General features: G+C 40.5%; 1 protein-coding gene across 1 annotated transcript in view; it reads left to right on the top strand.

Moving 5' to 3' along the window:
• The window catches only part of csmd3b (CUB and Sushi multiple domains 3b), a 2,186,187-nt gene that overhangs the window by 1,810,212 nt on the left and 354,235 nt on the right, over positions 1-21,740 (top strand). Inside the window, exon 27 of the mRNA XM_059983996.1 lies at positions 12,965-13,156. Coding sequence (XP_059839979.1) covers positions 12,965-13,156 — 192 coding nt within the window. The remainder of the gene's footprint in view (positions 1-12,964; positions 13,157-21,740) is intronic.

Raw genomic sequence — 21,740 nt, 5'->3', positions numbered from 1 at the left:
TGTATAACGTACACATACTTAGAAAATAAATGTACTTTGAACATTAAGTAGCAATAGGAAGTTTCAGCTTCCAAACAACCGCAAAGAAGAAAAGAGCAATGCAGAGAACCGATAACCTAAACACAAGAGATTCTGCAGAATGCGAGAAATCTTGACCATCACACACAAAATACTAGAGGAAGTCAGGAAATGGATGGGAATAAACTGTTGACATTTCGGTTTGAGACCCTTCATCAGGAGTCCTGTTGAAAGGTTCCAAAACATCAACTGTTTATTCAGCTCCCCAGATGCTGTCTGACATGCTGAGTTTCTCCAACACTGGTGCCAGTTGTAGGAGATATGGCCACCACCAAGCTTTCTGTTATGTGATACTGGTCTTTCAATCTGCTGAAATAGGAAATTTTCTAACAATTCTTTTCTTATGGTATTAATCAAATATCATGTAAGAGTCAAAGCATAATTCTGTAAGTACAATTTATCAGCAAAAACAAAAAGCCAATTAATTAATGCCACAATAAAATTTAAAAAAACTGAAAATATAGTGGATTCCGGTTAACTGGGTCTTTGGTTATTCGGGCAACAGCTTATTTGAGACAATTCCTAAAGAACAAAGACTAATTAAGAAAATAGCTGGTATTCCCTTTTTTTATTTGCGACCGTCTGCTGCCTAATTGGGGCAGGAAGCTGTTGCCAAAACAGTTTCTAACTAGCATTAGTCATAACGCTGTGCTTCAAGTGAACAGTTTTAAAATAGTATCAGTTGCATGTGTTTGTGTTCAAAAAGCAGCGATTTTTGTCACTGATAGTTTGTGAGAAATAAATAGTACGACAATTCAGAATTGTTTGGCTTGAAGATGTCAGAAACAGCCAGGAGTGAAAATGAAATGACTTCACTCCTTCAACAAGTTAGAAACTACGAAGAAATTGAAGGTATTGAAAATCATCCTGAATGTTATAATGAAAATGAAAATTTGAAGGACACAATTGTCGACAGCTTTGTATGAAAACAGACTGTTATCTACATTAGGTTTGCACTGATTTTGTTCATTTAGAGTCAAAAGAGCGCAATGCAAATGAATTCATCCGTCGATAAGTATGACACAGTTTTATAGTACTGCAGTAGTATTGGTAGTGTTCTCATTTGTTCTAGACTTCAATTAATTACATATTTTTAACTCAGTTTATCTCTTTTATACCTTTTTAACTATATCAATGAAACTTTGGCTAATTGGGTTATCTGCTTAATTGGCGCAACATGTACTGATCCGGATAACTGGAATCCACTGTATTGAAAATGCTCAGCATTTACAGAGTGAGAAACAGAGATAATATTTCGAATTAATTACACCTGATCAGAATCTGAACTGTTAAACTCTTTCTCTCTCATATGTCTACCAAGAATTTATAACTTCTGTGTGTATTTCAGGCTTTTAGCAGTGTTAGCATTTTTGTTTACTTTTAAGGTGGTGTCCATATTGGATTGATGTTGTTCCCATAGCGATGATATCGATATGTCTTCTTTTATTATTTCGATTGACCTTATGTTTTCCTGACATTGTGGAGTTCTGATTCCAAAGACTTAATTGTTATCAGCTGAAATGCTCAGGACTGACATTTTTCATATTTACATTTGTCCAGTTTATTTCAAACCTACTCTCTCTTTGCAAAGAAAAGAGCCACCAGGACAGTCACAGAGGCTGTTGAGTGAGCCTCCAGATGGTTTTAGATCAAGAGGTGTGACTCATTGACCAATGCTGCTGGGACACAAGTTGGGGTCTGATCAACCCTGGCTAGGTCACCTGGGCTGGCGTGTCTGATGTTGAAAGCCCTGAATCACCCGGTGACCCCAGGGTTACATCACTGGTGATGTGTCCCATTGCATCCTAGGATGCCTCTCAGCGTCAAATGATTTTTACTTGATCAATTTTATAAAGATTCTTTTCAAGTTCTATTTATTTGGAGAAACATGATATATTATGACTATTAGCAAGCTCTTATATTTTTTAATGCAAACATCTGGAAAAGCGCACATAGTAGTTGTCCTGAGTCCTTAATTGTAAATTGTGATACAGGTAAATCAGTGTAAAGAGTGGTGCTGTGGGTTTGCATCAGTCTTATAGATAGAATAGAACCTCACGCATAATACAAAACTAAATATTGCAAATGGTCTTCTGGTCTCTCTGCAGATTTGCTTACAAGATCTCATGTTTGGTCACTTCCAAGGCTGACTTAGCTATAGGAAGTGATAGCTCCCAATATGCATCCTTTAAAACAATATATGTTCTAGGCACCATCCTCATATTCAACACACTGGGGAAAACAAAAATCACTTTAATTTGCTTGCTCTGCATACAACTCCAGTTTTGGCATATTAATTGGTGTGCAAAATACCCGGCCGGTGGCGTTGTGGCGTCAGTGCTGGACTTCAGGCGTGAGGTCCGGAGTTCAAATCCGGCCAGCATGCTCTCCATTCGTGCTGGGTTAAGAGTTGGTGATCTCTAAAAAAATCTCACCCGGCAGAAGGCAAAGCCAAGCCACTGCTGTAACCTGCCACGTACATGATTTCCCAATATGTCAGAGTGGCGTGGAGGGAAATTCCAGATGCGACCTACCAACGACGAAAATACCAGTGCATTTAATGCACTTTTTTTTGTCAGATTTCACTTCTTTCAGCCAGAATTTTACATGTCTCATATGTTTTGAGTACTAAAACAGGGTTACTTCCAATGTCTAAGCAGTAGTTACTTAATTGTAGTTCATTGCTAACTGGTGTGTCTCAAAAGGCCGGAAGGCCTATTCTGTGCCGTATCTCAATAAATAAATACAAACACAAGAAAGTCTGCAGATACTGGAAATCCAAAGCTACATGAACAAAGTGCTGAAGGAACTCAGCAGGTCAGACAATATCAATGGAACTGAATAGACAGACGACGTTTTCATCCCGAAGAAGGGTCTAGGCCCAAAATGTCGACTATCTATTCATTTCTGTTGATGTTGCCTGGGTCCTGAGTTCCTCCAGCAAATATTTGTGTGTTGCAATAAATCAATATAATTGCAAAGAACAACACATGATATCCTACCAATCATAAGCAAAATACAGTCTGTATTTTCTGTACTGCAAAGTAACAGTTGTGGATAAATTAATTATGGCATCAAACTCTGTCAATATAAAGGATTATTATCCTTAAAATTAATAATCTTAATCATTTATTTGAAGCCTTTTGTCATGCTTGGCTGTTTCCTTAATGTCATCAACTGTTTTTCAATTAATCTGCTGGATATTTTGCAGTTTTTAATGTCATCCTGTTCTGTGACTCAGTTCCCTCCATCATGTGAAGCATGGAATTCATTAGTGCATCTCCAGACTGCACTTTCTCCACACATCTACCTCTTGGCCTCTGTCATGGATTTCTGAAATCTTAATGCATCATTGCAAGCAGGTGTTGCAGTTTTTCCAGCATCAGACTCAGTTTTTATATAACTGTTTCAGTACAACTTGTTTTATTGCTTTTGTAACAGCAGTACACTCATAATAAAAAGCCACAAATTACAATAATAAAATAGATATACAAAGTCTTAGGCCAAGACTTTTGAATAGTACTGCATTTTTCAGCATGGAGTGGAGAGTATGTTTGTAAATTTGGTGGGAGCAATGGATGTTAGGAATGGTGAGGGTGGAGTGCCATGGGGAGTGTGTGGGACAGGTGACAGAGAAGGAGTGTCAGTGTGGGGGTGATGTTGATGCAGGTGCAGACATACCCAGCCCTGAGGCACCAGGCAAGGCCATTAGAATTTAGTTGGCTCCATCTTGGGTACTATCCTACAAAGAACCCAAGACATCTTCAAACAGTGTCTCAGAAAGGCAGGGTCCATTATTAAGGACCTCCAGCAACCAGGGCATGCCCCTTTCTTACTGTTACCATCAGGTAGGAGGTACAGAAGCCAGAAGGCACACACTCAGCAATTCAGGAACAACTTCCCCTCTACAATAGACAATAGACAATAGGTGCAGAAGTAGACCATTTGGCCCCTCGAGTCTGCACCGCCATTCTGAGATCATGGCTGATCATTCACTATCAATACCCAGTCCCTGCCTTGTCCCCATATCCCTTGATTCCCCTTCCATCAGATATCTATCTAGCTCTACCATCCATTTCCTAAATGGACATTGAACCCATGAGCACTACATCACTTTTTTAATATACAATTATTTCTGTTTTTTGCACTATTTTAATCTATTCAGTAAACATATACTATATATTGATTTATTTATTATTATTATAGTTATTATTTTCTTCTTTTATATTTTGTAGTGCATTAAACTGCTGCTGCTCAGTTAACAAATTTCACGTCACATGCCGATGATAATAAACCTGATTCTGATTCCGTTTCTGAAAATTACTACAGTAATCTGCATAAGTCTTCAGCATATATATATACACAGCTAAAGCTAGGGTGCCTGAGTCTTTTGCACAGTACCGTATATATACCAAGAAGTGAAAAAAGAGAACAATTACAGTAGGAATATAAATGTATATTAAATAGTTAAATTAAAATAGTGCAAAAACAGAAATAATAAAATAGTGAGAAAGTGTTTGTGGAACACACACAAAATGCTGGTAGAACGCAGCAGGCCAGGCAGCATCTATAGGGAGAAGCACTGTCGACGTTTCGGGCTGACACCCTTCGTCAGGACTAACTGAAAGGAAACATAGTAAAAGATTTGAAAGTAGTGGGGTGAGGGGAAGTGTGAAATGATAGGAGAAGACAGGAGGGGGTGGGGTGAAGCTGAGAGCCGGAAAGGTGATTGGCGAAAGGGATACAGAGTTGGAGAAGGGAAAGGATCATGGGACAGGAGGCCTAGGGAGAAAGGGGGAGGGGAGCACCAGAGGGAGATGGAGAACAGGCAGAGTGATGGGCAGAAAGAGAGAGAAAAAAAGGAGGGGGAACAATCTAAATATATCAGGGATGGGGTAAGAAGGGGAGGAGGGGCATTAACGGAAGTTAGGGAAATCAATGTTCACGCCATCAGGTTGGAGGCTACCCAGCTGGTATACAAGGAGTTGTTCCTCCAACCTGAGTGTGGCTTCATCTTGACAGTAGAGGAGGCCATGGATAGACATATCAAAATTTGTGATATTCTGATATCACATTTTGTGTGTGTTGCTCGAATTTCCAGCATCTGCAGATTTCCTTGTGTTAGCGCTTGTGGGTTCATTGTCCATTCAGAAATCTGATGGCAAAGAGGAAGAAGCTGTTCCTGAAATGTTGAATGTGTGTCATGAAGCGTTTGCACGTGCTCCTTGACGGTACCAAATGAGAAGACATATCCTACGCGATGGGAGTCCTTAATGTTGGATTTGCATGAGAAAGTACATTTGGTTGTTTATGTAATTATTGATCCAGCTATTTCTGTTGGGGATTGAGATGTAGGTATGGTAGCTGTTCTTCCTGTAATACTGTATGGAATCAGAATCAGGTTTAATATCAGTGGTATGTCATATAATTTTTCGTTCTTCTGCAACAGTACATTGCAATACCTGACATCTTGCGAGGGCTCACCCTCTTGAAAGATTTTCTAACTTCAGCCTCTGTCGGGTCACCAGATGCAGGTGAAGTTCTATTCTCCCTTTCAAAGCATGCGTAAAGGTCGATGGTTTCGCTTTATAGGGAGTAATGGACTGCAACCCCTGCCAGAGATGACATGCATCCAATTTTTCAATTTGAATTGTTTTTTCACTTGTAAATCTGCCTTCCCTCGGTCTTCTTGTGTAGTTCTGGTTCACTAAGTCATGAATGCCACTCATCTAGCCCTCAGCAAACAATGAAAAATAATCTGCCTGCAGTCGGCACCTGAAAACCCTGGAATAATACCACCAAAGATCCTTACGAAAGATTTTGAGGATCAGCTGGAAGGACAGATGCATAAACACCAACATAATGGAGGAGGCCAACATAAACAGCATCTCCACTACAAAATAAAGCAACACAAACTCCAATGGATAGGGCATGCTGTCCCACTTCCCCAAACAAAGCTCACTCAAAGTTGGAGGAAGGTCAGCGAGCTCCAGGATCACTAAAGAAACACTTTAAAGATAACATCAAACTCAGCCTGAAGACATTCAACAGTCCGTCTACAAACTGGGGAGACATTGCACTCAATTGGTAGATCTGGAGGAAATCTGCAGAAGAGGGGGCTACATTATATGAAAATGACCTCCATTGTGCTGTGGACAATAAGCATCAGCTGCAAAAGGAGAGACTGAAGAATTAAAAGAGGCAGCCACTAACAACCTACTCTCGCCCATAAATATATGGATCACAGTTCGACCTCTACAGGACCCAGCAATAGACAACCCCTGAGGAGAACATCACACTCAGCTCAAACGATCTCACTACCATAATACTGTAAGGCTGAGCCAGGCTCCAATTTGATCATTTATTCCTCAATTCTTTTTTGAAATGTCCTGTGAGTTTATAGCATTCCTTATTCTGTTCTCTATCTCCTGTGGCAACTTTGGCCATTAATTCCTGAACAAGACACCTACAAGCCTGGAGACCTGCCCAGTTTAATTCCTGTACACCTTGGCCTGCTAGAACTTGACAGCTTAAAGCTTTGGTTGCGGACTGAAAGTTCACTGAAACAATTATAAATAGGAAAAGGGTGAGACCAGCCAAGAGAAGCTCAGGGGAGTACAAATGCTCCTTATGGTTTACAAGAAAATCTAAAATTGAATTTCAAACATGCCTGCCTGGGTCTTTTCCAACCCATAACCTGTTCAGAGGCCTGCCCTATTAGGAAAGCAATTGCTAATTTGCCTGTTTAGGCTTCTGACAGATATTTCAGCTGGGTTGTAATGAACCAGACCCGAATGTATAATGGAGGTTCCTGTTTCTTCTGGCATCTAGCTCACCTGTTTAATAGAATGACTTAAGCTCCCACCACTGCCTGTAAGGAATTTATACGTTCTCCCCATGACCATGTGTGTTTCCTCTGGGTGCTCTGATTTCCTCCCACAGTCCAAAGACGTGCTGGTTGGTAGGATATTTGGTCACTGTAAATGGTCATGTGATTAGGGTAAGATTGAATTGGGGGCAGCACATCTCGAAGGGCCAGAAGGGCCTATTCCACAGTGTATCGTAATCAATAAATAAATAAATAAACAAACAGTAGAAAGAAGGCAGTTGGATCATAGGGAGGGGGATGTGGGGAGGATGAGGAAGGGGTAAAGTTTTCATTGCTCACACTGTTTCCATGAGCTGAAGGTCCTTTTATTAACAAAGCATGTATACTATAGACCATAAAACACAGGAGCAGATTTAGGCCATTTGGCCCATCGAGTCTGCTCTGCCAATTCATCATAGCTGATTCGTTTTCCTCCCAGCCTTGAGACACACAACCTTGAGAATTGTCTCCTTAAATTGCGCAAACAACGAAAGTAAGAAGCAGTTGCTGTCAAAATACTAACTTCTGCGTCACTGCAGATGGGGTGCTGTGTGTCTCTCACTTTCAGAGGTCACACAGCTTACAGATGGCAGTACAATTGTTTTTTGAGAGTTAGTAGTTTTGATCTAACAAATGCTGGGTGACCCGCTGAGTATTTCACAGTGACTTTTGTTTGGGACTCGTACTAGCAATGCAATGACTTTGAGAGATTGGGAAATTAAATTGCTTAACATAATGTTAAATAAATTGAATGTAATTTCTTTTTCAAGCTGAGCCTGGTATATCTATGCTTTCAGTGGGCCAAGTAAGTGACAGGAATGGCAACTGTCTCAGAAATGACCATCTGTTTCCAGTTACTAAGCTTAGCAGTTTTGCTGCCTGCTCTTCCCTCCGTAAATCAGTGCTTGCATTTGAAATACATTGTGCTGCAGAATTTCTGAGCCTCTTCAAGTTGTGCTGTGTGAAATGCAAGCTATATTTTTTTCAGTTCAGAGTCATTTTGCACCAAGTCAGAGGCTTGGTTAGCATAGCGGGTAATGTAACACTTTACACCAGCAGCTGTCAAATGGGGCTCTTCCTTTAGTACGTGATCCACACCTGGGTGCCAATGATGTTGGCAATAAGTTTTTAGTGAGGTGCATGGAGTGCCAAAACAGCAAGCTGCTGCGGCACATACATTAGGGGCATTAAAAGAATTCTTAGATAGGCATATGGATGAAAGAAAATTGAAAAGTTATGTTGGAGGGAAGGCTTTGATCTTGGAATAGGTAAAGAAGTCAGCACAACGTCAGTAGCTGAAGGTGTTGTAGTGTTCTATGTTCTGTTTCTATGTGCACAGGCTTCTTGAATTATCATGTAATAATTGTGAAAGTTCTTTAAATAAAAGCTGGATATATTTCTTTATATTCTTAACCCTTTGCAGTGAGGCATCTGTATTCTGACATTTTGGAGAAAGAAGTCAATTAAAATTGAAAAATAAACTCTTCTCCGGCTTCCAGCCTGGTACAGGTATCAATTATAACTGATGTTTCGATGATAAACTCTGCCATCTTCATCAGGGATGTCTTGTCTGGTGATATTTATACCTCCACAGTCCACCCCTCCTGACTGGTCAGTCCTTAACCAATCAGGTTTCTGCCCTCCCACCTTGCTTACATTCGAATTCCAGTACTTACTTAGAGCGAGACCTTTGTCTTTATTAAAATTCTTTTCCTATAGTTATTTTTCAATGGCTTCCTATACCAAGGGGTTCCAAAAGCCACTGGCATGGCTCAGTAGTTTTATGCCTTCAAAGTCAATCCTATGGCCATTAAGAATGCAGTGTTCTGTTACTGCTAATTTCTCCAGTTAATCCAAATAGGTACACCTCCTGTGCTCCTTGTTGCTGGTTTCCGCTGTGTACCATACACTGGCCAATACACACTGCTCCATATTCACAGGCAATCCTGTAAATGCCAATCGACTTGAGCCCCAGGTCATCTTTGACTCGCATAAGTTGTAATTTGAGCTTCCTTCTGGGTACGTGGATGGTATTAATCAGCTATTTTTTCAGGATCCCGATGATCCTCCCAAACCCTGTGAAAATATAGGAAAGACAGACGGTAGCCACAGGTTCCTCCTTTTTGAGGTTTTCTGTTTTTCCTATTGACCCTAATCGGGACCTTAAAGGGCTGACAGAAAAACCAGTGGCTTTTGGGACCACCTGGGACCTGATGTAAATTGGGACACTGCTTCGCCAAGCATCTACGCTCCATCAGCCAGAACAAGTGGGATCTCCCACGGGCCACCCATTTTAATTCCAATTCCCATTCTAATATATTTATCCATGGCCTCCTCCACTGATGGGATAAGGCCACACTTAGGTTGAAGGAATAACACCTTATGTTCTGTTTGGGTAGCCTCCGACCTGATGGCATGAACATCGATTTCTCAAACTTCGAGTAATTCCTCCCCCCACCCCCATTTCACCGTTTCCCATTCCCTTGTCCCTCTTCCATGTTATCTCCTTGCCCATATATCGCCTCCCTCTGGTGCTCCTTGCCCCCCTTTTTGCCTTTCTTCCATGGCCTTCTGTTTCTTTCACCAATCAACTTTTTAGCTTTTTGCTTCATCCCTCCCGCTCCAAGTTTCAGGTATTGCCTGGAATTTCTCTCTTCCCTCCTCTCACCTTTCAAATCTACTCCTCAGCATTTTTTCTCCAGTCCTGCCGAACGGTTTTGATCCAAAATGTTGACTGTACTTTTGTTGATAGATGCTTCCTGGCCTTCTGATTTCCTCCATTATTATATGTGTGTGTTGCTCAGATTTCCAGCATCTGCAGATTTTCTCATTTGTGACCGCCACAGCCATCTGTTGTAATGAATTCCACAGAATCACTGCCCTCTGGCTAAGGAAATTCCTCCTCATCTCTGTTCTAAAGGGTCATCCTTGTCTTCTGAGACTATGTCCTCTGGTCTTAGACTCCTCCACTGCAGTAAATATCTTCTCCACCTCCATTCTATCTCAGCCTTTCAATATTGAATAAGTTTCACAAGATCATCTAATTCTTATGAAGTTAAAGTAAACTCTATAATTCCTCACTCTTTTGAAGAGAGCTCTGCGTGCACCAAGCAAAGTTCAGCTGCTTCTTGTTGTAGATGTCGTGCAGAATTCCTCTAAAGTGACATTGTGAAGTTCCCTTTCATTAAAATTGCACAACACCATGCATGCTACTTTATTATTGATTCCACTGTTCAATAACCTAATCAGTTTTACTGAGTACTCAAATAATTAATTTAGTTACTCTAGTCCAGTTCTCTCTTCGGTCAAATCAGCTCCTTGAGTGAAAGTGATGAGCAATCAATACTAGCATCTGGAATTTCCAAATGATTAACTGGTGGGAAATCAGCTGAACCTTGCAAAATGGATATTTATGCTTCTCACGAGGAAATCTGCAGATGCTGGAAATTCAAACAACAATACACACAAAATGCTGGTAGAACACAGCAGGCTAGGCAGCATCTATAGGGAGCAGCGCTGTCGACGTTTCGGGCCGAGACCCTTCATCAAGACTAACTGAAAGGAAAGATAGTAAGTGATTTGAAAGAGATTTCAAACCTCTTACTATCTTTCCTTTTGGTTAGTCCTGACGAAGGGTCTGTGCTCGAAACGTCGACAGCGCTTCTCCCTATTTATGCTTCTCCTTAGCTTTTCCATTGACTTCAGCTCATAGTTAAACTGGTCAATCAGGATAAAGCCTCATCATTCTTCTTCAGCTTTAGACCATGCATAAAGAAGGTTTAAGCCATTGTCTTCTGTAAAGCAACGTCCATCATCAGGGATCTCCCACCACTCGGGTCACACTCATTTCTCACTGCAGCCATCAGGAAAAAGGTACAAGAGCCTCATGTCACCAGGTTCAGGAACAGTTATTACCCTTCAGCCATCAGTTTCTTGAACCAATGGGGATAACTTCAATCAGCTTCACTTGCCCCATCATTGAAAAGTTCCCACAACCAATACAATCTTCACCTCATGTTCTTGATATTTATTGTTTATGGATTTATTGAGTATGCCCACAAGGAAATGAATCTCAGGGTTGTATATGGTGACATATGTGCTCTTTGATGATAAATTTACTTGGAACATTTGTACTTTGAACCGAGTAGGGCAGTTGGAGTAACACCATAGTTGGCTAATGACAGTAACTAAGAGCCCTGAGTTATTCCGAAGGCTTGGCTCCACTTTTCACATTCTAGAGAATGAATTTAATCCAAATTTATCAAAGGAGAAGACTCAGAAAAAAGCTGGCAAAATTTCTTGGGGCAACATGCATGCTGGTGGCCTTCCCTCATGTGGGGTAACTTGTTCCAGCAATACCTTTACGCCAAACAGCACCAGAGCAAGAGAAAGAAAGGAGTAGAGAACTGTGTGGTGTTGTTCTCTCTGACTATCATGAAAAGATTGTCCAAGGCCAGATGTAATGACTGCAAGTTAACTTCTCTTCATTGCACTTATCTTCGTAGTGTAGCCTGCCCAAAATGCAAAGCTACAAGCTGACAGATATATACACATATATAAATATCTCTGTTGGCTTTAAATATATATATCTCTCAATCAAGCATATGCACTGTGTGTATAAGATCTCAACTGCGGACCTCCTCACCTAATGAAGGCTTTTGTCACCTGTGCTGCTACCTTCAGGAATCTTTGAACTTATACCCCAAAGACCCTTTCTTTCTTAGTGCTTGGTGTGACCATTTCATTCATTGTCCTCCCAAAGTGCATCATCAAGATTAATCTCCGTATGTCATTGCTTTTCCTGTTTTATCAACTGATCACTGTCATAGTGTCCTCCTCACTGTCAACAGCATCACCAAATTTCATGTCATCTACAGACTGAGGAATCATACTTCTGACATTCATACCCAAATCAATAACTGATATGAGAACCCATGGATTTCCCAGCACTGATCCCATTATTTGCCACAACTTTCCATCCCACAAAAAAAAGTACACAATCCCTCTAGGTGTCTCATTACTAAATCAGTTTAGAATCTGATTTGTAAACTTGCCTTGATTTTACATATGTGGGCTCTAACCCATTTTGGGACCTTCTCAAAGTCCCTATTGAAGTTCATACAGACAACATCAACTGCACTGTGCTCATCAACAAATGTTATTGTCCCTTCAAAAATTTGATCAAGTTGTTCAGAAAGATCTTCCCTTGTCAAAGCCATGGTGACCTATCTTTGATTAATCTTTTCATTTCCAACCATGGATTAGTCTTGTCCCTCCAAATTAGAATATATAACATTACAGCTCAGGAACAGGCCCTTTGGCTCACGATGCTGTGTCGAGTTAATTAACTTATTAATGAAATTGCTAATCTAACTAATCCCTCTACTAACACAATATCCATAGGCTTCCATTTTCCTTACATTCATGTGCCTTTTTAAAGACCTATGAATACAGAACAGAGAATTTGTTTCTGGTTACTTCCTTATCACTGGCAGTGGATCTACTAGGCTATAATTCTTTTATTCTTTGGAACCAAGAATATTGAGGGGAAATGTGATTTTGATATATAGGATTATGAGGATATAGATCGGATAAATGCAAGCTGGCTTTTTTCCATTGAGGTTAGGTGGCCCTGCAACTAGAGGTTATGGTTTAAGGATGAAAGGTGAAAGGTTTAAGGGGAACATGATAGAAAACCTGTTCACTCAGAGAGTCATGAGAACGTGGAACGAGCTGCCAGTGCAAGTAGTGCATGTGAGCTCCATTTCAGCTTTTAAGAGAAGTTTGGATACATACATGGATGTTAGGGGTATGGAGGGCTATGGTCCCAGTACAATTCGATGGGAGTAGGCAGCTTGAATGGTTTGGCATGGGCTAGATGGACTGAAGGGCCTGTATCTGTGCTGTACTTTTCTATGATTCTAATGGCCCTGCTTAAGTTTGGTCTGTTTTGTTCAAAAATATGCTCAGCAAATAAAAACCTATTTTCCTCATCGTGCTTCCCTTTTTAATTCCTAGGCTCTGTGGCAACAGCTTGCCGTGATCCTGGTATTCCTATGAATGGAAGTCGGAATGGAGATGGCAGGGATCCTGGAGATACAGTCATCTTCCAGTGTGAACCGGGCTATGAGCTTCAGGGCGAAGAGAAAATTACCTGCATTCAAGTGGAAAATCGATACTTCTGGCAGCCCAGCCCTCCTGTCTGCATCGGTATGTGATCTAAAACTCTCATTTCCATCTGATATAAATAGCTATATCGATAGCACATTTCATTCTGACATAAATAAACGCTGCTATGTGAAAACTGTTTACAGCAATTTGGGGAAATCATTTATTGGATCTGGTTAGCAATCACATTCTCAGCAATACTTGGCACAGGAATCAGAGTCAGAGTTAAGTTTAATATCACCTGCATACGTTGTGACATTTGTAATCTTGTGGCAGCTGTACAATCTGTACAATGTAATACATGATAATTGAGAGATGAAAAACTCAATTACAGTATGTGTGTGTATATATAAAACGCTCACACGATCGGCTGGTGTATGTTTAGGGGAAAATTCGTCCAACCGCCAAATCGCGCCTCCTGTATACATGGATGCTTGGATGCTGTGAAATGCACACTGGTACCAACTCGCACACACAATATCAAGCTGCACACCATGTTTGTTTACAGAATACACTTTATAAATCTTACTAGAACTAAGTGATTAATAGTGATACAATATATACGAAAGAAAAGAAAGGAAAGAAAAGGCAGAACTTATCAGGGTTCAGTCAATTAGTGCACAATCGTTGGAGCTCAACCATCGAAGTCTTTGGTCCACTATTCGATCTTCTCCGACGCGCCACCTGCGACCAACCTTGGTGGTCGAAAAGAGCGCGTCCAGAACTGTCCACCTTCCTCGAGATCTCCTCTCCAACTCCCCGAAAGCTCCGCGGAACATCAGCTCACAGACCCACAAGAAAGAATAACATCTATCCCAGTTGGTTAACAAATGAATGCAATTCTCGTTATCAGTAATTACAACCCAAACAAGCTGCGAGAGAAAGCACTCTCTCACCGGTTACCATAACAAAGAAGCATTCTACTTTTAACTTAACAAAGAAGCCATTTTGATTAACATACACAGTAACATAAAGAAGAAACCCCTCACACACACACACACACACACACACACACACACACACATAATAGTTAAATTAATTAAGTAGTGCAGAAACAGTAATAAAATAGTTGAGTTAATGTTCATGGATTCAATGTACATTTAGGAATTGTATGACAGAGGGTAAGAGGCTGTTCCTGAATCACTGAGTGTGTGCCTTCAGGTTCTCGTACGTCCTTCCTGATGGTAACAATGAGAAGAGGGCATGGCCTGGGTGGTTGGTGTCCTTAATGTTGAACGGTACCTTTCTGAGACATAGCTCCTTGAAAGTGTCTTGGATACTATGGAGGCTAGTACTCATGATGGAGCAGGATTAATTACATCTTTGTGTCTCAAGAGGTCCTGGACACTACAGGGTACTTGATAAATAAATCAGCAAGTTTTTTTTCTAAATAAATGTTAACCTCTGCTTCAACCAGTCATCGTAAATGTTAATTATTTATAAACCCAATGTAAAAATAGTTAAAACACAGACTTGGTACCTTAATGAGAGATGTTAGTCATTAGTTCTCTGAATATTTACTTGAAAAGATTTACTATATATCAATTTGGATGAAATAATTGTGTAGTTTGCATTGCAGAAGCTATAGAACAGCATGCTTGAGTTGCAGGTCAAGTTCTGGGATTGTTGAGGCCACTGTGGGTTTCTATCTGGAACTCAGCAAGTACCACTTTGGTGCAACTTCACTATGTGCTAATTTATTCGAACAATGTGTCCCCAGTTGGGACAGCATTTCTGCAGCAGGTGACCGTATTTTGCTTCTTTGTTACATTTGGGAGCTATACTCTGAAAGTCAAATCTTGTGATCACTTTTGCTTGGTGTAAGGTGTAATCTGGTTCTGATGTTTCTTTCAATGACCATGAGGGGTATAAGAGGCGTAAATGCACGCCAGCTTTTCCCAATGAGGTTGTGTGAGACTGGAACTAGAGGCCAGAACTGAAAAGTGAAAAAAATAAGGGAAACTTTAGGCGGAACTTCTTCGCTCGTGGTAGAACGAGCGGACAGCGGAAGTGGTGAATGTGGTTTCCTTTGCAAAATTTAAGAGAAGTTTGGATAAATACAAGGGTGGACCATATGAAAGAGGAGAAGATCAGATTCAGATTTGGATTCAGTGTATTGTCATTTAGAAACCACAAATGCAATGCAGTTAAAAAATGAAACAACGTTCTTCCAGAATGATATCACAAAAGCACATGACAAAACAGACTACACCAGAAAATCCACATAACATTTGGCAATCCCCAATCTAGAGTCCAGAGAGGCTGCTGCGTATTAATATCGCGCTACCATCTTAGCACGTTCCCGGAAAGGAGCTCCAAATCCACCAGACAAACAAGACCAAAAACTAAAGCTACAAGACCTGCACAAAACCACATTGTTACAACATATAGTTACAACAGTGCAAACAATAGCATAATTGATAAAAAAAACAGACTATGGGCACAGTAAAAATAGTCCAATGTTAAAGGACTATAAGCTCAAAAGAAATCACCACACAGTTCCACAAGTCCCCAGGGTCCCGACAGACTCGCCATCCCACGCCGGTGGCAGAAGGGAATACCCCCCCTGTGGACTTCCACGGTGCTGCCCAGCTCAGCCTCGCAGACGCAGCACACACCGAAAGCGACTTGACCACAGCGGACTCCGAGTCTGTCGAACCTCTGAGCCGATGACCATCCCCTCCAGCACAGCTTCTCCAAGCACCATCTTCTGCCGAGTGTATTAAGACGGCCCTGCCAATGGCCATCAGCAATGTGACCCCGAGGACTGGGGGCTTGTTCTTTCCAGCAGAGTCCCGGACCTCACAGCAGCAGCAGCAACGAAAAAGGTCTTCCTGGAGATTTCCAGATGTTCCTCTGTGCTTCCATGTCCGTTTTCAATCAATTATGATAACGCACGGCACCCCACTTCACAAATAACAGATAATCAGCTCCGGAGTGGCCGCTGCAAGCTGTGTTGTGCCGCCATCTTGGATCCCATCCTCTTTCCTACTCAAGATGGGTGTTGAGTCAGGATTGTAGCTATGGAGTTAATGTTAACTTTCTCCATGATGCTGGAATTAGTACACCTGTAATTCCAGCTAACTTTCAGAATCTTTCAGAGGCATATTTGATAGTAAGTTTCTAGAGATATTATGTGCCTGCTGAATGTTATCCAGAACTCTGCTCCATACAGTAAGGAAGGGACGACTATAGTTTTATAGACCAGAAGCTTAGTGATGGACTTGATATCCCAATATTCAAAAACCCTGTTCGTCTGGCTGGCAAAAGCTTTACTCGCACAGCTATTATGCAATTTATTTCATTGTTGGCCCTTGAAGGAAAAAGGTTGCTAAGATACAGGAAATGATCAGTGTTCTCCAGAGGGATGTTGTCAACTTGGATAGTTGGAGATTTAGGAGCTTGATCTGGAACAGGTTGGTGTAGGATTTGGGTTTCCTTGATGCTTAGGTAAATCCCAGGAGCTTGTACGCTCTGGCAAAAGCATCCATTATGCACTGCAGACCCTCCTCAGAGGAAGCTAACATTAACTCCATAGTCTCAATCGTGTCTCAACACCTATTGCGATGGTTCAGCCAGATCATCTGTATGCCTGACTCCCTAAACAACTCCTGTTTGGGCCAACTCAAAGAGGCAACGCGCACTCCTGGAGGGCAGAAAAAACAGTTCAAGGACCATATCAAGATCCACCTGACAAAGTGCCACATCAACCTGAATGGACGTGATAAATTTGCAAAGGATAGGGAAAGGTGGAGAAGGACTTTCAGTGAGAGGACAGCACAATTCGAATAACATCTCCACAGTACAGCTGAGGCTAAGTGGCTTCAACGTAAGGAGAGATTTGGAAGGGCCCAACCGGCTACATCCACCATCACTTCAATGACCAGCTTCTACCAACACCACAATAAGACTAGTGGGTCACAGATCAGCCTCTTTGGTCATCTCAAGGCCCACAACTAACCAGACCAACCACCAGAAGAATCATACTCAACTATGACTGATCCCTAAGGATGATGATGATAGGAGAAGAATTAGACCATTTGGCCCATTGAGTCTGCTCTGCCATTTCATCATGGCTGATGCATGTCAGTCTCAAGCCCATTCTTCTGCCTTCTCCTTATAACTTTTCATACCCTGACTAATCAGGACTCTATCAGCTTCTGCCTTAAATACACCTAATGACTTGAACTCCACAGCTGCCTTTGGAAATGACTTCTACACTCCAGCTAAAAATGTTCCTCCTCTTCTCTGTTCTAAATATACGTCCTTCTGTTCTGATTCTGTGCTGTCTAGTCCTAGATTCGTCCACATCCACTCTGTCTAGTCCCTTCAACGTTCAGTAAGCTTTAATGGCATCCCCACCTCACTCTTCTAAATTCCAACAAGTACAGGCTCAGAGGCATCAAACCCTTTCATTCCCAGAATCATTCCCGTGATTCACCTCTGAACCCTCTCCAATGTCAACACATTCTTTCTTAGATAAAGGTCTTAAAACTGCTCAAAATACACCAACTGAAGCCTTGCCAGTGGCACATAAAGCCTCAACATTACATCCTTGCTTTTATATTCTTTTTTTTTGTAATTTATTTTTTTATTGAAGTTCTTCATCAAAACAAACATTTCCATAAGATGTATTTCAGACATTGTACATAAAAATCATATAATCATATATATCACAAATCTCCACAACGTATTTATCTGAGGTATACACTTACAGAAAAGAGTGGAAAGAGAAAACAAGCAAAAGGAAAGAACTATGTACAAATAGGGAGTGATTTTTTTTTACAACAGATTCATTGATTTGAGAGAATAAAATCAGGCCTATGAGGCATTATGTAGTTAAACCATTTTTGCCAGTATGAATCAAATTGTTCCAGCTTATGGTTAACAGATGCTGTTATCTTCTCCATTTTGTAAATGTCTATTGTAATTTCTATCCATGTATTTAAAGTCGGGCTCTCCTGTGATAACCATTTCCTAGTAAGGGTCTTTTTACCAGCCACCAACAGTATATTCATTAAATATTTATCTTTTTTCAACCATTCTTGAGGTATATATCCAAAATATATGGTCTTACTCTCTAAGGGTATTTCACATTTAAAGACGTCTTGTAGGGCATTATGTATCCCCCTCCAATAGTTTTTGGTAACAGGGCAGTCCAAAAAAATATGACAATGATTTGCATTTTGATTTCCACAATTTCTCCAGCAAACAGGGAGGTTACTATCGTAATGGGATTTCTAAGAGGGTGTAATAAAATATTTTATCAAGTTTTTCCATCCAAACTCCCTCCATTTCTGTGAAATGGTACACTTCCATTGATATCTCCATATTGTTGTCCATTCTTCCTCAGATATAATTATCCCTCCTTCCTTCTCCCATTTTGTTTTAATGTATGAAGTCGAATGTGTTTTAAGATTTGACAACCCCTTATACATGCTTGAAATGATTCTACCACCATTATCTGAATTATATGCTTTTCTAAAGAGCTCTATCAAGCATGTATTTGCCTTGGTTACATTTTTAAATGTCTTATTAACATATTGTTGCATCCGTAAATACCGATAAAAATCTTGTTTTTCTAAGAAGGGTTTCTCTTTAAGCATTTCAAAACTGAAGTGTGTTCCTTCTTTCATTATGTTGCAAAGAACTGTTATTCCTTTAGCTGTTCAGTCCTTAAATCTAGCATCCAATTTATTTGGTGTAAAATCTGAGTCATATGCACACCATTTAAGAATTGCAATATCTCCCTCTAGATTATATTCTTTTATAGTAGTTTTCCATATTTTATGAGTCAATTACACCCATGGATTATCAATAGTATTTATGTACCTTTCCAGGTTGTTATCAGCCAAAATTGCTTGTATGGGGATGGGAAGTACACGTTCCTCAATGTTTTTCCATTGAGCGTCATATGATGGGTGACACCAACATATCACAGCTCTCATAATCTCAGCTATACTGAAAGAAGGCAAGGATAAAATGGAATGTGGGTCATTTAGACCAATAACCGTTCTTAATGTAGATTATAGTTTATTTACCTCCATCATGGCCAAATGATTAGAGGAATTTCTACCCATACTGATACATAACGATCATACAGGTTTTATACTACAACGCCAGACACAAGACAATATATGAAGGACCCTTCACTTTATGGATCATATACAAAAAAATAAAATCGAAGCAATAGTGATAAGCGTGGATGCGGAAAGAGCATTTGATTCGGTTAATTGGAATTTTCTTTACAGAGTTTTACATAGATTTGGTTTCCAAGACACAATTATTAAAACTATGAAGACACTATATGACAATCCTACTGCTAGGATTAAAATCAATGGATATTTATCAAATAGTTTTACCCCAGAAAGGGGCATGAGACAGGGTTGTGCATGGTCACCACTACTCTTTGCATTATATCTGGAACCATTAGCTCAATACATCAGACAAAATGAAGATATCAGGGGAATTACTATTAAAGGGACAGAGCATAAATTGGTTTGTTATGCGGATGGCATTTTGATCTATCTGGGGGAACCAACATACTCTTTACCTAAATTGATGCAGTCCTTTGAACAATATGGTCAATTATCAGGATACAAGATCAACATAGATAAAACCCAATTACTTTCATATTACTATAGCCCACCAAGAGAAATTGAAAGCTGATACCCCTGGGCATGGCACACAGAGTCTTTCAAATATTTGGGCATCATTATGCCAAAAGATTTGACAAAACTATCAGAATGTAATTATCAGCCTTTATATAAAAAAATTAAGGAAAATGTGGCAAGATGGAACCTGATTCCTTTTTTCAGTCTCAGTTCAAGGATTGAGTAAATTAAAATGAATATACTGCCCAGACTGTTATATCTCTTTCAGACCCTACCAATAAAGATTAATCAAAATCAATTCAATGAATTGCTTTTATATTCTAGTCCTCTCAAAATGAATGCTATCATTGTATTTGCCTTCCCCACTGCCAACTCAGACTGCAAATTAACCTTTATGGAATTCTGCACAAGGAATCCCAATTTCCTTTGCACATAAGGTTTTTGAATTTTCTCTGTTTAGAAAATAGTCTATGCTTTTATTCCTTCTACTAAAGTGCATGACTATACATTTCCTGACATGGTATTCCATCTGCCCCTTCCTTGCTCATTCTCCTAATCTATATAAGTCTTTCTGCAGCTTGCCTGCTTCCTCAAAATTACCTGCCCCTCCAGCTATCGTTAGCAAACTTAGGCACAAAGCCATTTATTCCAGAATCCTATTCATTGGCATACAATGTATAAAAAAGTGGTCCCAACACTGACGCCCTGTGGAATACCACTAGTCACCAACGGCCAATCAGCATAGCTTCCCTTTATTCCCACCCTTTGCCTTCTGCCAATCAGCCATACTAGTATCTTTCCTGTCATACCATGGGCTCTTAATCTCGCTAATCAGCCTCACGTGCGGTACCTTGTCAAATGCCTTCTGAAAATTCAGGTGCACAATATCCGCTGACTCTCCTTTATCCATCCTGCCAGTTATTTTCAAATGTCCTGGGCAGTGGAGGTCCTTAATGATGGATGCCGCCCATTTTGAAGCATTGCCTTTTGAAGATATCCACAATGGTGAGGAGACTAGTGCCATTATGGAGCTCATTCACCTGTAAAGGGAGGCGCTAGAATTTCAATTCTGTTTTGAACAATTAATCATGTTGCAGTTTAAAAAAGTCACAGTGTGAAACATGAGGTCTGAAGAAAATAAATTACCCCACACATTGAAAGTGACATGAGCGTTGAGGCAGCTTGTATCCATGATTGATTTCCACTGCTATTAGTTCAGCACCTTCACACTATCATTATTAGTAAGTGCTTCAAACTAGGTTCCTGGTGATGTAACTGAAACTGATTTATTTAAGCACATATGCTATTCAAAAAAGCAATCCTAGTTAATTATGATTTTTAATGAATTACTGAACGAGTGAATTTATTGAAGGAAATCAATTTCAAACCTGATGATCCTATCTAAAGTTTTGAGATAAGGTAATTCAAGAAAGATCAGGAATGCACTTTGACATGTGGGCCCTGGAGTTCACTCTAAGACCCACATTTAGACTGAGGAATAGGCACAAATTCCTGCTCTTGGTCTAAGTACAGCTCTGTGGATCTGGGTGTTGGACTTCCTAACCAACACAACTGAGACAGTTAGGATGCACAACTGCCCCTCTCTTCCCATCATCTTCCACACGGATGCCCCCCCAGGACTGTGTGCTGAGCCCATTGCTGTACACTCTGCTCACGTATGACTGCATGTCTAATCACATTGTCAAGTGGTGGGGCTCCACCAATAATGATGAGATGGCTTTCAGAGAGGAGGTGGAAGAGCTCGAAGCTTGGTCCAGGCAAATAATACTCCCTCAGTGTCAACAAGACAAAGGAGATGAATACCAACTTCATGAGAACTTGCACCTCTCACAACCCTCTTTACATTGCGGTACAGCAGTGGAAACTGCAAACAGTTTCAAACTCCTGGAATTGCATATCTTGCACAACCTCTCATGGTCCCAGAACACATCCCATACAATCAGGAAAGCTCACCAATGCCTCTATTTTCTGAGGAGGCTGAAGAGAGCTGG

This window comes from Hypanus sabinus, chromosome 1 (genome assembly GCF_030144855.1).
Source record: "Hypanus sabinus isolate sHypSab1 chromosome 1, sHypSab1.hap1, whole genome shotgun sequence".
Lineage (NCBI taxonomy): Eukaryota > Metazoa > Chordata > Chondrichthyes > Myliobatiformes > Dasyatidae > Hypanus > Hypanus sabinus.
The sequence above is the reverse complement of the archived record's forward strand: the minus strand, read 5'-3'. Positions and strand labels throughout refer to the sequence as shown.